The sequence below is a fragment of the Diadema antillarum genome, unplaced genomic scaffold (genome assembly GCF_040938485.1).
Source record: "Diadema antillarum isolate AM-2024a unplaced genomic scaffold, OU_Dant_1.0 seq00001212_RagTag, whole genome shotgun sequence".
NCBI classification, from domain to species: Eukaryota; Metazoa; Echinodermata; class Echinoidea; order Diadematoida; family Diadematidae; genus Diadema; species Diadema antillarum.
Window position 1 is genome coordinate 169266 of NW_027272004.1, and position 17415 is coordinate 186680.

Genomic DNA, 17415 nt, shown 5'->3' on the forward strand with positions numbered 1-17415 from the left:
AACCAGGGTAAAATAATTCACATTCTACAATCCATTTCAAATATCTTATGTATATCATTGCAGTGTATAACTAATTCATCATTCACAGACACACAAGGTGTTTGGCATTTGTATAGACCTGCACAAAAAAGTGTGCGTTACAAATTCAGCAAAACAATAATTTGTATCACAGACAAGCATGATGTACATTTGCCTCCTGCCCCCCCTCACATACACACACCTCCACCCCCGGAAAAAAAAAAAAATGTCTGCTCAGATGTTTGTAAAAGTGTATACATGACATAGTCGACAATAAGATCATATTTCATATAATATCTGGCCAGATGATTCATAATAGGCGACCATATTGATATGTAAATATCAAAACATCAATACTTGGGTTCTTGTTCAAGCTCTTTCACTAATAAATACAAATTGTATGATCACTTCACGTATATGGGCCAATCTTACAATTAATCACTGATGCCATCAAAATTTGCAAACCATTTCACTCTCCTTCAAGTTCATCCTTACTGTATGGCATATCTTAGCTTACAGTACCTCATCATGGTTTAGCAGTACATTGTACATTTTTTTTTTAACTCTAACTTGACTTGAAAACATATGGCTTCCCTTAAAAAAAAGACAAATGGTGCCAAATTTCTGAAACAAATGATGGATCATTAAACTGAGTAAATATCATTTTGGCATTTAACTTTGATCATCTATTACAGACAGGCTGGTGAAACCATTGAAAAGAGGGAAAAATGAAATCAATAGCATGTCCATAGAAATGCTATAACCTTTGAACATACCCAAAATTGGTATATTGGGGTTCTACCCGACCATAAATGCAGATTAATCCACACACTCTTAAGCTTTACCTTAAAGTTGACAGTGCAGTTTCTCAGTCTATCTCTCATTATCCTTCTGTAGTACAAGCTCATCACGCAAATTTGTCACCACCACAGGATTAGGAAAGACTACATTACTGACACATTCCATGCATACCTCAATGACAAAGGTTATTTTCCCACAATAAGGAAACCTGCATGAGGCTTACCTGACATTGCATAATTAATCAATGCATGCAAATTTGATTCCAAGTACAGAATGTACTAAAACTAAATAAAGATGTACAGATGAAATGACCACGGCTCATTACATACTCCTCTTGGAAATCATAATTATACTGAGTATGTGAAATATAAATGCATCGATAAAATGACACACTTTTACACACCACAGACATGAACAGTGCATAAAGAGAGGGTAGCTTTATATTCCAAAATATTGGAAATGAACATTGAAATAAATAATATTGACAGAAAGATTCATGGGGTTATATCTGCATCAGTCAAATTCCACTCCTTTGGCAGCTTTCCTCCTAAAAAGAAAAGAGACCAAAAATGAAACATACACATTAGCACATCTGGAACTAAACTTTGGCAAAAATGCAAAACGTTTCCAGCCAATAAAGTGACAGTGTCTAGATCTGTTTGGGGTTATTTCTTCTTTTTCAATTTCACAAGACATTGTAAAATAAGCTCAATCTTAGAACAATATTTATACTGTCGTGTGTGCAAGTCATCTCTTAGCCATACCCTTTCTTGAGTCTGGTAAGATTGGATGTGATATCATAGCCATTCATTGCCATGGAAATTAACTGATTCTAAACAACCTCACCTGGCAATTCAAATACATTTTGTAATTAACTAGTGGGTTATGCAGCTTGTTGCTAGGTTCCAAGCACTGAAATGTATTTTGTAGGAACAGCTGAATTGAATATGAATAGCTTGTAAGTCAGTTGTAAGGAAAAAATATTTATAAATTGGTACATATTCATGAACCAGCCTAAAGAGAGCTAAAATGAGTGAAAATTTTTAGTCAGCTGGCTTACTTTTTACTGGATGGGTTCACAAGACTCAGCCCTTGCTGCTTGATGACTTTTGGTCTGTTACCCGAGTCCTTCTTCAGCTCAAAGTCTGCATTGTAGTTTAAATGAACAGTGGAACAGCACAATAAGCAACGCTAACATCATGGCAAAGATCAATCATTGAGTCATTTGACCACAAGCAGAAAACCTTGACAGAATGTTTATGACATAATATCATTACTTTTCCAATGTATAATGGAAAGCACTACCTATATGCTACTTGAAGATTTTTTTCCCTACTGAGGAAAGATGTCTTTGATGACACAAATATAATATATATATATATATATATATATATATATATATATATATTTTCATATATATTTGTGAATCAAACTCTTTGATAGAAATGTTGACTTGCCCAGAAATCATCTTTTCTAGCATTGTCTTTCTGACAGCAGTCAATAACTACAAGTCATAAACTTAGCTTACAAGGACTTTGATATCAATACAAATATAGACAGACAGAAACATGTAGATAAAAAGATAGATAGACAGATAAATAGATAGATGATTAGATATAGATAATAGATATATAGATAGATAGATAGATACATACATACATAGATAGATAGATAGATAGATAAATAGACAAATGGATAGATCGATACTTTTCTGCCATAACTGCCTCACCTGGAAGTAAGTTTCCCTGATCTGGCACGTTTGTCTTCTGCTTCTTCACAGCAGCCAACTCTTCTTCCTTTGCTACATGATAAAAATAAAGCAAAAACACTTCATCACAGTTCTAGCAAAGTAATGATGTTAGGATAGTATGGATATCTAATAATGCAGAAGAGAGGGGGGATGGAGGAAACTGGCTGCAAAGTCTTCTGTGACGCTCCAATGGTCTTCTCGACTATGGAATATGTAAGATGTAAGAAGGTCTATGGTACAAGTTCAAACTAACTTGCTGATTAACTTTTTAGCCATGCATTCTGCATGAAAATGTACCCTCAAGCATATAAACACTTGATCCACCATATCTCTCCAAGGCTTGATTACTATCAACCTCCTACAGACTGTAGCAGTCATAGCAATGGGTAAATCTCCATGTCTATTCCGATTCATTCATTCAAACGTATGGCACAGTGTGCCTGGTTGATACCATTTGCTGACTATTGCTAGTCACTTGGGGCGAACCACGAGGGGTCGGCATCATTCACCTGCTTTCTTGTGTGGGTGGATTGGGGACCACTTCACCTGGTAACCGGGGGGCCAAAAGCTAAAAACAGAGGTCGAGTTGCACTCTCTCTACAAACTAAGTAGACCATGCTTATTTTCAAGTTTTTATTGTAACAAACAACATTCCACTGGTCTACCTCAAAAAATTTGTTGCGAAAGCCTCCAAATCCAAGATGGCGTCCAAGATGGCCGCCATATTTACTGAATTTGTTATTTAAATGATAGAATTTGATAGAAACATCAGATTTCAACAAATGTGATGTCATATGAAAGAGAATAAAATTGTATACAAGTTGATATCATTTGTGTGGGTTATTGTGATAAGTGGATAGAGATTTTAAGGAAAAAATACTCATTTTTGATATTTTTCTGAAAAAAAGGGAAATCATGAAAATGCTTGATTCAGCATAAATCAGAGAAAGACGGAAGGATTATCTTGAAACGTTTCAAGAATTTTGTTTGACATATAATTAATATTTGGAGAAAATTAGGGGTCAGTACCATTTTTGGTTCAGGAGTTATAATATCTCAAACTTGAAAACTCACTACGTAAGAATGGCCACTTTAGTTGTGACCAAGACCTTGTTGGTCATAAAAAAGTCTGCGCGCGTCAAGACTACTACACGCACCAATGGCACTGGCGCTGCTACACCAGCGCCAGTAGTGCGTGTAGTAGTCTTGGCAAATGCAGACATTTTCTTTGACAAACAAGGTTTTGTGCCTGCAAACTAACTTTTCATATCAAGTGGTAGCTCAGGTGATACTGATCGCTATTATTTCAAAGTAGATTGTTCTGAAGCAAATGAGATGAAGCAAACAAAATTTCAAATAGAGGTAGTAGCTTGAAACTTGGCACCAATCTTGTTAAGACACAATAGATCAACCGCTCAAAAAAAATATCAAGATGACAGCCATCAAAGTTGACATAGTGTATTGCGCCAAATTAAATGTATTATGTCGATTTTGATACAATTTTGCCTGTTGTGATATCTTAAACCGTCTTAGGTTTTTATGGACACATTTTTAAAATCAGTGATATTCTACTCTCCGAAAAAAAAAATCCAGTGATATTCTACTCTCCGAAAAAGAAAAAACAAATCGAGTGGAAGTTTTTACTTTTGATGTGAGGAGTGAATAACAGAAAATGGTGAATTTAGAGTGAAATTGGAGTGACTTTTGAGTGAAAATGTTCATTTTCACTCATTTTAGAGTGACCTTTGGCAGGGCTCCACACTAACTTTTATTTTTGGTGGCCCAAAGGCAAATATCCGACCTTTTTTGGTGGCCCGATCAGGCCACCAAATTCTTCATTTCTGACATTTTGGTGGCCCGACGTGCGTTTTTGGTGGCCCTGGGCCACCGGACCAACGTTAGTGTCGAGCCCTGCCTTAGGGATCACTCGTCACTCTTCGAGTGATCCCCGAGGTCACTCTAAAATAAATGAAAATGAATATTTTCACTCTCGAGTGATCCTGATACATGTATCTAATATGGGAAAGCATCTACCAATGGCATAAGTTCAGATCAATTGTGACACTATAACCCACATGAAATCAGCCCAAAAACAATGTAAGAAAAATCTGATAACAGTAAATACAGTTTCAGCATGCTTATTTGTAAATGTGAATATACAGCACGAATAATTAATTCGGACAATTTTATTCGAACAATATACTGAAAAGTAATTTCGCACAACACATTTAAGAGCAAAGTTGAGAAATTGCCGCCATGTCGGATTTTTTTTTTTTTTTTTTTTTTTTTTGGGGGGGGGAGTTCGGATCAGAAGGGCTTTCAAGGACATCTACGGATCAGACATTATTACACAATATACCATCATCAGTCACGCAGTCTACAACAGCAGAGTAACATACAAGTAAAAAAGCATATAGTATCTTTGATACAGAAGCATTTCTTTTTTTTATCAAAGATTGTGCCTTACCCAAACACTGAAATGAGCTCCATCCCCCCCCCCCAAAAAAAAGACCCTCAATATGGTTTACACTGTAGTACAATATCGTTCGAATGTATAGAAACATGTAATAGACAGAAAGATAAGAAGATTAAAAATATTGTATCAAATTATAAGTTATAAGTTGAGATTTAACTTTGACGCAACACACTTAAGGTATTGTTTGCCATTGGGAAAGATATCACATTCGATTTATATGTGCAGGTTAGTTGTATTACAAAACATTCTACCATGTAAAAAATCATAATAAAGCCTAAAACATACGGAGATATCACCATTTCTTTTCAAGAAACCATAACCACGATAAACTGTTTACAATTTAGTATTTGAATTTGAATTTGAATTTGAATTATATAACAAAACATTCTTATCAGATCTATTTAGTACATCTAACAATATTTAGCATTAAATATACTTATTTAAGTTTGTACATTAGTTGTTCTATCCCTAACTCACAGTTAAGAACTAGCTTGAGGAATTAAGTAAAGCTGGGTTTTTGTTTTACGTGCACTGATGGTAAATAATGCCTTGAACGACAACCTCGATTAATTACCACCATCTTAAATTTTGTGTGGATACTATTTCTCTCGCTAAATATTACACATTGGAAAAATTTGTGCCAAATTCCAAGCTCCTATCTCTTTTTGGAAAATACTTTCTGTTCAATATTATATATGCCTCAGAACAATCTACTATGATGAAATGCTACAGTAATAGCGACCAGCGTCACCTACCACTTGGCATGAAAAGTTAGTTTGCAGGTACTTGCAAGTCACTAGACCATTACAGTATTACATGTGACCATGTAAACACATTGTATGCAAAATTTATAATGCATGAATAAATTTTTTTCAAGTTTTAGATGTTAACTTGTCAACAGTGTATGATATTGCCTGTAATTCCAGAAATATGAATTATGTCTCAATCTCAGTAAATCTCAATCTCAATCGCAGATTTCAAAATAATTCTTCAGTTCTTCTTTGATAAATACTAAATCATGCATTTTTACATTTCTTCCTTTTTTCAAAAGAATATAAAATATGGATCCCCCCCCCACCCAAAAAAGAGAGAAGCAAACACCCCCCCCCCCCCAATTTATCACAATACACAGCTAAAGTGGTATCAACTTTTAGGACGTTTTGCTCTCCTTCATATGACATCCAATTTGTTGCAATCCAGTGTCTCTATCAAATTTTATGTTTGAAATGTTAAATTCAATAAAAATGGCGGCCCTATTGGACCGCATCTGTACTTTGGAGGTTTTTGCAACAAATCTACTGAGGTGTACTTACGGAACATTGCTTAGTATGCTTAATATTATGTATGGTTTTGTTCATAGAGAGAGTGGAACTCGAAAAGTAAGCACGATCTTTTATTTGACCCTCTACAGGTGACGTCTTTGGGAACAGATGCGTGCAAATACATATTATGTAAAATGGGATTTCAAGTTTGAGACATTATAACTCCTGAACCAAATACAATACTGACCTCCAAACATTCATACATGGGAAAGATTTTAATTTCTGCATGGTTTTCATAAACATTTTTGATTTTTTTTTTTTTACTTTTTGGAGAAATATTCATGGTGCATTCTGAAAAATGTCTCCATAAAAACGTAAGATGGTTTGAAATAGCATTAACATCTTCAGAATATATAAAAACCATATAAATAGACACCAAAACAGACAAAATTGTATAAAAATCGAAATGATACATTTACTTTGGCGCGATACACTATGTCAGCTTTGATGGCCTGCAATCTTGAATTTTTTGAGTGATTGATCCAAATTTTGTTTTAAACTTTCTATAGCAAGGTTATTTCAAGCTTCTACCTCTATTTGAAAGATATTTTTTGCTTCATCTCATCTGCTTCAGAACAATCTACTTTGAAATAATAGCAATCAGCGTCACCTGAGCTACCACTTGGTATGAAAAGTTAGTTTGCAGGCACAAACCCTTGTTTGTCAAAGAAAAGTCTACGTTTGCCAAGACTATTACACGCACCACTGGCACTGCTACAAGCGCCAGAGCCAGTGGTGCGTGTAGTAGTCTTGGCGCGCGCAGGCTTTTTTTATGACCATCAAAGTCTTGTCACGACTAAAGTGGCCATTTTTACGTAGTGAGTTTTCAAGTTTGAGACATTATAACTCCTGAACCGAAAACGGCACTGACCCCTAATTTTCTCCAAATATTAATTATATGTCAAACAAAATTCTTCAGATGTTTCAAGATAATCCTTCAGTCTTTCTCTGATTTATGATGAATCAAGCATTTTCATGATTTTCCTTTTTTCAGAAAAATATCAAAAAATTAGTGTTTTTTCCTTAAAATCTCAATCCAGTTATCACAATAACCCACAAAAATGGTATCAACTTGTAGAAAATTTTATTCTCTTTCATATGACATCAAATTTGTTGAAATCTGATGTTTCAATCAAATTCTATCTTTCAAATAACAAATTCAGTAAATATGGCGGCCATCTTGGACGCCATCTTGGATTTGGAGGCTTTCGCAACAAATTTTTTGAGGTAGACCAGTGGAATGTTGTTTGTTACAATAAAAACTTGAAAATAAGCATGGTCTACTTAGTTTGTAGAGAGAGTGCAACTCACTCGTTAAGTAAGCGACTTTTTGGGGTTTGGCCCTCCGGTTATGGTTGGCACCCTGCTCTTTGCGATGAATGAATGAAGTGGGATCTTTTACGTGCATGTGTCGTGGCTAACACACACATGGGACGTCCATTTAATATCCTATCCGAGGGACAGAGTGTTTTGCCTCCTACTAGAGGGGACGGAATGCTTACACACAACATTGCTCAGAGCGACTCGGGACTCGAACCCTGTGCTCTTGGATGTAAAGGTAGACGCACTACCGACTGAGCCATATCCCCGCCCTTGCCTCCAAAGTAACTGGATTACAGGCGCAAGCCACAACGCCCAGCCGTCCATTCCAATGAATATCACAAACAAGCTATCTTTGGACTACAGATATGAACCACAGCCCAATTATTTGTGTCTCTTTTAATCAAAGAGGAATAAAGCCAATGATGCAATGCACTGATGACATTTGCTTGCAAAAATGTCCCATAGTTTTATTCGAGTAAAGTAATATGTTTATTCTGTCAGAATTAGGGGGTAATATGAAATGGATAGCATTGAATGATCTTAAGATATTTTGAGCGGTCTTCATCTACATGCCTTGATATTACTGGATTTTTTTTTTCTGAAAGATGCCATGGGCCTCACATCACATTTGCCCATCAACAAGCCAGTTTTAAGAGTAATTCTACCATTTCTGGCATGAGAAGTGCAGAGGCGTTGCAAACATAATTTTCACTTTTTTTTTTTTTTTGGGGGGGGGGGGGAGTATCATGCACTTGCTTGAAAAAATTGAAAAAAAAAAGTATATAAACACATGTCACACTGTATTGACATACAAGCTGTAACACTCAGGTGTACAGAGTACAACATGTGCTGATACAGATTCTATGTCCCCCCCCCCTTTTTTTTTGTAACTCAGGGTAAAGCGAAGCGTACGTTTATTTCCATGGAGCTACAATTGACTACTGTATACAAATTGACAGATCTCCAAGAGCTACAATGTAGCTCCATGTTATTTCTCTACAAAAACTTGTGAATACCTGTAAGTCTCTTTTCAAGGCTGCTACACATTTGTGCAAAATGGAAGAGAGCCCTCTGAAGGTCACTTTTGCATTCATCTTGCGTCGCTTTGTAGAGGTCATACGTCAGGGCAGTCGAACCACTTCCAACTTTGAGGACAACCTTTTGACCTTGACTTCCCAGTGAAATTGACAGATCTCCAAGTTTGAAGGCATGACTGTGGATGAAGCAAATAAAATGGATTGAATGTTACTGTACATTTGTTTCAGTAAAATTATTTTTACATGAACAAAGTAGTGGTAGCATCAATAGTACAGATTCATACATCAGCTTTTGCACATACAAACTCTCACGTTAACAACATGTGAACACTTTATATTATTGTGCAGCAGCTCCATGCACTAAAACTTTGTAAATAATTGTTGATGACAGTGGAGAAGAAAAGCTTCTTGGGTTGATTACATATCATGAGTGCATAGTATGGTATGTGTAACATATATAGGATTATCTGCATTGAATCACTACCTGACAAGGTACTGTATACAAATATGCAATGAGCATTTATCCACTGAAATTCAAAAATCCAGATTATTTTCAGCAATATGCACATTCATTGATAATAATGATGATGATGATAATAATAATAATAATAATAATGATAATAATAATAATAATCATAATAACATTAAAAAAATCCAAATATGTGATTTCTCACACCAAACAAATTGGGCAAATAAGGCGACAGAGGACATCAAACCGCAGTTTCTTCATTATCAGACAACCAGGTGATGAATTTCTCAGATTTTGCTTTCCAACCAATCTTAATTGACCCCATACGCTGCCAGGATATAATGTATCTTGCACCAACAGATCAAACTGAATTTTGACTTACACTGTCAAATCCTGATATTTATGATATTAGACGTAGACTAGTTCTCCAAGAACATGAATTAATTACCTGACTCTTGAGAAGTAAGCAGAGTAAGTGGTGACATCAGCTAGTTCTCTCTGTACACGGAAAGAGAACAGAATTGTTTAGATCAGTCAAGTCAGTTCTGCACAAATCAGTTCTATAACTTGGATTGGAAATTACATGTAGGGTTCTATTCAGGCATCAGCTTGATAATGTAATCAACTTAAATTTGTTTCAACGAACTTGACTTATTCCAAATTGACTTCAGTGGTATCATTAAGGCGAATCAATAAACTGACAACAATATTATGGCTTTCTGTCCATGAATGCAGGACAGATATCACACGTTATTAACAATTCTATCAGGTCAAGTTTGTGATTCATTTAGGAATTAAAGCACGTCACTTGTCCAATAAACATTGTTTTCAGTGATCAAGTCTGATTAATTCTCAAAATTACATCATTACAAAGTGGACATTTAAAGATAAAGCACTCTCTTGCCTCTAAATTCCTTGTAACTGGTCAATCCAAATTCTAAACTGCACATTACCACTTCATAAAATCAAATGAGGGTAAATACAGATACAAAAGCACCATCCTACTCACCTCTTTTTGCACCCCTCCCCCACACACTCATGAGCTAGTAAAATTCTGAGCAATGCACTCGGTAGATTTCTATTCATAGTAGTACATAGATCTAGTACTCACATGGGATTCGAGGTTAGCCTGGTCCAACAATTTCCTCCATACATCAATGCCATTTGTTACCCTGAGAGGAAGAAAGAGAAAATATGACCACTCATTTGTATTTGAAGCTAGTACTAGGAGCTACATTTTGTATATATCTAAAACCATGATCATGAAGTTTTGATGAAATTAAATATCCTATTATTTATCACTATCATTTATGCACCAACTCACGCCTGGTTATCTACTCAACGTGGTCAGACTTGAAGAACTTGACTTTCTTAAACCTCGAAATTACAGGAGACTACACGAAAAATAGCATCAAAAACTCACAGCATTTATATAGTGGTACAACATGATGCTTGCGCAGCTGTTGTTAGCTGGTGCTGTTATTTCTACACGGCACGTTGACATTAAACGCACGGGTGACCGCAGGGCTAGAAAAGCTACTGACCGGGTAGCCGGGTATGGTACGTGCTCTTTCGATTTACCTATAATGCTACCAACGCTGGACTTACTGAATGATCCAAGTCTCTCTGTCGCAGGATGTAAAACACAAATATTTATCTGATCCTTCTTCCAGCACGCGATAAAGACAGTCTGCACCCTCTTCTTTCGCTAGACTCTTGCCAGAACTCATGATTATGATCACGGGCAGTCAGCGTTTACCAGCGCCAGTCACAGTCACAACTATTAAAATACAAGTGATCGAGCGATCGATGATGGCGCACCGTTTTCCTTTGAAAATACAGTGCGCGCACACTGACCAGGGAGTTTCTGGGAGTTTCCCTAGCTCAACATTCAAGATGAGAAGGGGAGGGAGTTTGGTCCGAACAGGGAGGTGAGGTCTACCTCCCTCGTCCGAACAGCTGCTCTTGCTGTCTAGATGCGGAAAACATTTAACATAGCAACATGAAGAAACAATAAAAACTTTATTGCAACTGACTGACAAATTGCCCCACTTCGAGTACGTGTTCGACGTCAACGTGGGGCAATTTGTCAATCAGTTGCAATAGGTTTCCTGATAAAAAAAAAAAAAAAAATCGACGGAAGAATTTCATGAATTGGATAAAACTTTAATCCCAAAATATCAAAAAGGGTAAGACAACCTCGCAAACCAAAGAAACCTATCTAACGAAAGCAGCTCGTTACATGACATGCATGACAAGCATTTTTACTTTTCCCCGTTTTTGTGATATAGGCCTGAAGTTGTCCTCTCATGATATAGCGAAAAAAACAAACAAACTGAAAAAGGGACGATTTCAGTCCAGTGGACTTCTCTATATACAGGGGCGGATCCAGGAATTCCGCAAAGACTGCACCTTCAGAAATGGGGGGGGGGGGGGGCACACATCCACATTTTCACTTTTTATTTCTTTTGTTTAAAAAAAAAATAAAGAGGGGGCGAGCGCCCCGTGCACCCCCCCCCCCCTGGATCCACCACTGCTCTATAATAGTTATGTTTAACTCTTAACAGAAAGGAATAACTGAAAGGGTCAACAATTCTTGCTGATAAGATATTGAATACGATCGTACCGGTATGCCAACAATCCCAACATGTGATGCATACCATTTTTGTTTGTTTCCTTTTTTTATTTTACTCATTGGATGACTTTGCCTTGACCTTGTAAACTTATTTTACTTTATAGGCCTATGTGTACACAGTGGTGCTCTCAAGTTCAATAGCCTTTAACATTCTTCTTCATTCCTCCGCCATTGGTGTGCAGACAACAATAATCCACTTCATTCTGAACGACCACTGACCATTTTCTTGGGTCCACTACGACTGTGACCATCAACTTACAGGACCAATGCAAAGTTAGAACCTATAAGATCCGGCGTGTAGACCTGTTCGTTTATAAGATTTTTATATAATAATTTTGCATTCTACATCAAATATCATATGAAATAGTAACACTGTGTGTTATAAAATGCTCTATAAAATGCAGAAAAATTAGACTTTTGAAAAATCATAGGGCCTACCACATGTTTTATTTGATGTGTATATAATGTGTGAGTATTTAACAAGCACGATACATAGTTTTTCTTCTTTTTTTCTACCGGAAGTTAATTTTTGCCAAAATCTGGGTTTCTCTTAATAAAAAAAAAAAAAAAAAGCAGCAGTTGCTAAAACGTCAATTTGATCATTATGGGAGTACGTCGAGTGTCCCTAAATACTTTGAGACTCATAATATGGGGTCTAGTCGTGATTTATGTAAGTGCAATGTTGGCTGATTTATGAGGAGGATATGATTTCTTTTTTTCTTATTTGATCTCATTAGTGGAGTTATACACGTATTTCAAATCCTCACGAGTAAAATTGCCAAAGCTATCCATACATTCTAATTCATTTTTTTCTTTTTTTTTTTGCCGGTGTCTTTATGATTTGAGAGCGAAGAAATACTAGCAGATTGCTATGAAATAATGAAAAGTAAGCCTTTTCCCTTTGAGCAATTTATTTCATTTAGTGAACATTTTACTTTTCAGTTTTAGGCCTATTTTCTTTCTTCCCCTTTTTCCAATGAAATAAACTACAGTCGAAGTAGCAAAAGGGAAGCACGGTAAGTTGAATGAGAAGATGAATTACAAATTAGAGATACTGCTGTAAAATAATACTTGACACTGATTTGCTTGATTTTTCCCCCTTCTTCTGTTCTTCTTTTCTCATGTACACATCATTAACACATGCCTGGTGATGTGAGACTGTGTATGATGAGGAAAACATTGAGATTCTTCGGATCACACACGGTGGTCATAATAATTATTTATGGTGGGGATCGGATCAGCAGTGGTCAAATGAGGGCGCTGTAGCTGGCAGCCATTTTCGTGGTCGTCAATGTAAACTACGATGTGAAGTGAAGATTTTACAACCACTTTTGCATACTATTACCTCGAATTTACTCACTTCTACTCCTTGATTCGTGATAGTTAAACGTCAAACAGGCTCGTGATCATCGAAAAGAGGAAGAGCAAGCCTGGTGAGTATTCAAAACATCAACAAATCACCGTGTCAAGCTTTTAGTTTGTGCTCTTTCAAAATCCCCTACACTGCTGCAGCTGCAGTGATCGGTGCAGTGCAGTGTAGACACTGTACAGTGTAGGTCCTAGATCTAGGACCTATTACAAATATGGTTGGGGCACCACCTATCGACAGGGCACCTTCCCATCGACACCCTGCGTATCATGGCTGTTTGCGTATAGAACAAAAAAGTACGCGCGGGATTAAGTGTCATTAGCTATAAAAACAATAAAAACGAAGAAACGAAAATCAAACTCAAACAAACCAAGCTAAAAATTACACATCCGATCAGTAACGACGCATGGCTGTGAAATTCACGTGTATTACCTATGGCCTGTGAAATTCACGTGTATACCTATGCTGTGAAATTCACGTGTATACCTATGGAGGAGAGGGGGTGTCGATCGCAAGGTTCCCTTTTTAGCTGCGCGAAGAAAACGGAACGCACGCACTAAAATTGCGCTATTTTAAAACGGAGATTCATAATCAACGAGACGGTCACGACATTCAAAACTGCAGTATTTATGGCATATTTGAGGTAAGAATTAGGCGGATTTGTATTATATTTTTAGAATAAACAAGCTACAGATCCTTAGGGTGTCGATACGTGGTACCCCCAACCCTACTTAGTAGAACTAAATTTCACACTGTATCTGCAACTCCCTTCAAATTGCATTGCATGTGAGCTGTCTGCAGTGCTCAAAACAACCCGTGGCGTCACGTTTCACAATTCGCAATCACACAGCAAGGTTATTGCTAGCACGTTGATCATCAAATATACCGATAACATAGATTCTAGAGTCTTTATGGACCCTCTAGTCTACTCTAACCATGCTAAGTAATAGTAACATTCCTTGGTAGTGGGCGTAAATTAAAGGGATGGTTCAGTATTGGTGAAGACTGAAGAGTGGCATAAATAGTCAAGTCTGACTGAAAAACGCCAAAAAACTCAACAACAACAACAACAACAACGTATTGGTGAAGATGAGAATTGGGCTTTTAACTTTTTGTGAGATACCAAGAAGACACTTATGAGTATGAGTACTATGACATAGTATAGAACATACCATTCTATCAAAGAGGAATTCAAAGTTTATTTGATGAAAATCGGGTTTGGTATGACTGAAACATCCAAAAACAAAGTAAAACAAAGAGATCGTAAAAAAGTGTGGGTCCCACACTTTATCAGAATCGCTCTGTTTTGGATATCTCAGCCATTCAAAACCAATTTTCACCAAATGTTAGACGTTTATTTCCTCATGGAATTACATGCTCCTTCATATTTCATAAGAGGTTTCTCATTATCTCACCTAAAAATGTTAGAAACCTGAAATTGGGTCTCGACCAAAACTTTACAATCCCTTAAAACTTATTTATTTGCCCCTTGATCATGCTGATGTCATCATCTCTCTAACGTTAACGTTAGACCTATAATTTATATGAAATGTGTGAATTTGAAATGTGAAAAGTACGTTAACGCTAGACTTATTGTAGTTTAGGTGTCTACAATTTCTACTCTATTTCCCCAGAGCCTATAAAACTAAAAGTGTAGGCCCTAGATACTATAGTAATGATTTAATAATAATAATAAAAAAGAAGTAGATTCTTCTACTTCTTCTACTTCTATGGTGCTTCTCATCAAAGCCTGTTCAGCAACTGGATGAGGGTTTGTGGTGTGGTGCTTCAGACAGTGGATGCCATTTGTGCTTTGTGCTTGTGCAAGTAAAAAATCTCTGCCATGCTTAATTGGCTTCTGTGGCTCTCTTGAACTGCTCAACAGAGGGCAGTTCAATGATGTGTTGAGGAAGCCTATCCCAGTCTCTGATTGTCCTTGGGAAAAAACTGTATTTGTAGGCATCCAAGGTAGAGCCGGTTCTCATAAAACGTTGATGTTGGCTGCTTCGTGTTGTTCTTTGTCTCTGTTTGAGGTAATGTGGTATAGGTACTGCAATTTGGTTGTTTATTGCTTTGTAGAAGGTGGTGAGTCGAGCTTGCTTTCTTCTGTCTTCTAGGGTAGGGAGACAGATACTTTCCCTCATAGCCGTGACACTGGCCTCTCTCTGGTAATTCCCACATACAAAGCGAACAGCTCTCCTTTGAATTTTCTCCAGCAGGTCTATTTGGTTTTGCTTGTAGGGGTCCCATACTGTTGATGCATACTCTAACTGTGATCGTACTAGGGTTACGTAGGCTAATTTCTTGATGTCGGTAGAACATTTTCCAAGGTTTCTCCGCAAGAATCCAAGGGTTTTCCCAGCTTTAGATGCTACAGCTTTAATGTGAGGTTTCCAGCTTAACTTCTCATGGAGTTCAATCCCAAGATAAGTTAGGGTTGAAACAGAGGCAATATCCTCATCCCCCATGGTATAAGTGTGAGTGGTGGGCTGTTTCCCTCTGTGGATTCTCATTGAGTAGCATTTCTCCGCATTGAGTTTCATCTGCCAGACATTGGACCACTCAAGGAGGGTATTCAAGTCGTCCTGGAGCTTGAGAGTGTCATCTGTGGATGATATTGTGCGAAATACTAGACAATCATCCGCAAACAGTTTGATGGTTGAGTTGATTTTGTCCCCGATGTCATTGATGAACAAGAGAAACATCAGCGGTCCAAGGACCGTGCCCTGAGGCACTCCTGAGTCAACATGGACAGATGGTGAAGCCTCCCCATCCACGACCACTCTCTGCGTCCTAGTACAGGGGAAACTCGGTATAACGAACACTGCTATAACGAGATATCGGTTATTACGAGGAAATTTTCCCGGTCCCAAACTTCCTTCCACACAAGTCTATGTAAAATGTTACTCTTATAGCGAGATCGGCTATAACGAAATAACTGCTATAACGAGATAAATTTTGTGATTTCCAAACAAAGAAAAACATAGCCAATCAAACCTGTTATAGCGAGGTGAAGCAAAATGTCTTCGGGTAAAGCTTTACTTCGCCAGTGCTATCACGTTCCGGCCGAGATTGTAAAGCTCGATGCGCCAAAAACTGTCTTGTACACACATATTTTCTGCAGTTCACTCTACAGCTAGCTAGCACCGCATGTTGTATGTGTATGTGTGTGTGTGTGCGCACTGATATCACATGCAGAAAATGTGGTGGGCCAGACGGCCGTATACAATACGATCATCATGACGTTTAGCAAGTGTGAGACAATCTGATGCGGTGATTGGCTTTCTACAAAGGGAATTCCCCATCTTCACACACACGCAGTCATAACGTACATACAGAATGTGTCACACACACACACAGCATTGTACAGACCATGTTCAAGCTTTCCACTCACAACACACACCCATACCATAACAACATACCAATCCACAGACGGATCTTCACACAATCGCAAGCTATATAGATTTACGAATTTCAAACATCTACAATTAATAAGAAAAACAATCTTGATATCGGATTTCATTGGCCAAAAAACATCTTCTTACCCATAAAGGTGAGTAATTACCTCACACACATTACCAAGTTATTAGTATTGATTGAAAGATGATGGGTAGTCCCACATGTGCAAATTAATGTCTTTATGTTGTGCTTTCTTTTATGCTACTGATATAACGAGATATCGGCTATAACGAGGAAAACGACTCGGTCCCGACCATCTCGTTATATCGAGTTTCCACTGTAGTGAGCCATGTCTTGATCCATGCTTGGGTGTGGTCACCTATACCATAGAATGATAGCTTTGTCAGAAGACGTTGGTGGGCCACTGAGTCAAATGCTTTCGAGAAGTCTAATATCAGTACGTCGGTCTGATCCTTGTTGTCAAAGGATCTACTAATCTCCTCTAAGGTGGTGATGAGTTGAGACTCTGTTGAGTGCTTCTTACGAAACCCGTGCTGGTTTTTGGCTAGTATGTCATGGTCATCAATGTGCTCCATGATGGCATGGAAGATTACATGCTCCATGAGTTTGGTGGTCACACAAGTTAAGGAAACAGGACGGTAGTTGCATGGAAGACTTCTGTTACCTTTTTTATAAATGGCAACAATGTTGGCTGATAGCCAATCTGATGGTAGGCTACCACTCTCATAGGACTGGGTGAAAATCATTTGAAGCACTGGTGCAATATGCTTCGCTGCTTCCTTCAGGGCTCGAATG

General features: G+C 37.5%; 1 protein-coding gene across 1 annotated transcript; it reads right to left on the reverse strand.

The window, feature by feature from the left end:
• Positions 1-1332: 1332 nt before the first annotated feature.
• Positions 1333-10926, reverse strand: LOC139744799 (protein PAXX-like). Its single transcript, XM_071655214.1, has 7 exons — positions 10805-10926; positions 10308-10368; positions 9645-9694; positions 8707-8903; positions 2549-2620; positions 1880-1964; positions 1333-1366 (listed from the first exon to the last, which is right to left on the reverse strand). Exons 1-7 carry the CDS (start codon positions 10924-10926, stop codon positions 1333-1335), a joined length of 621 nt encoding a protein of 206 aa, XP_071511315.1.
• Between the last annotated feature and the right edge of the window lie 6489 nt (positions 10927-17415).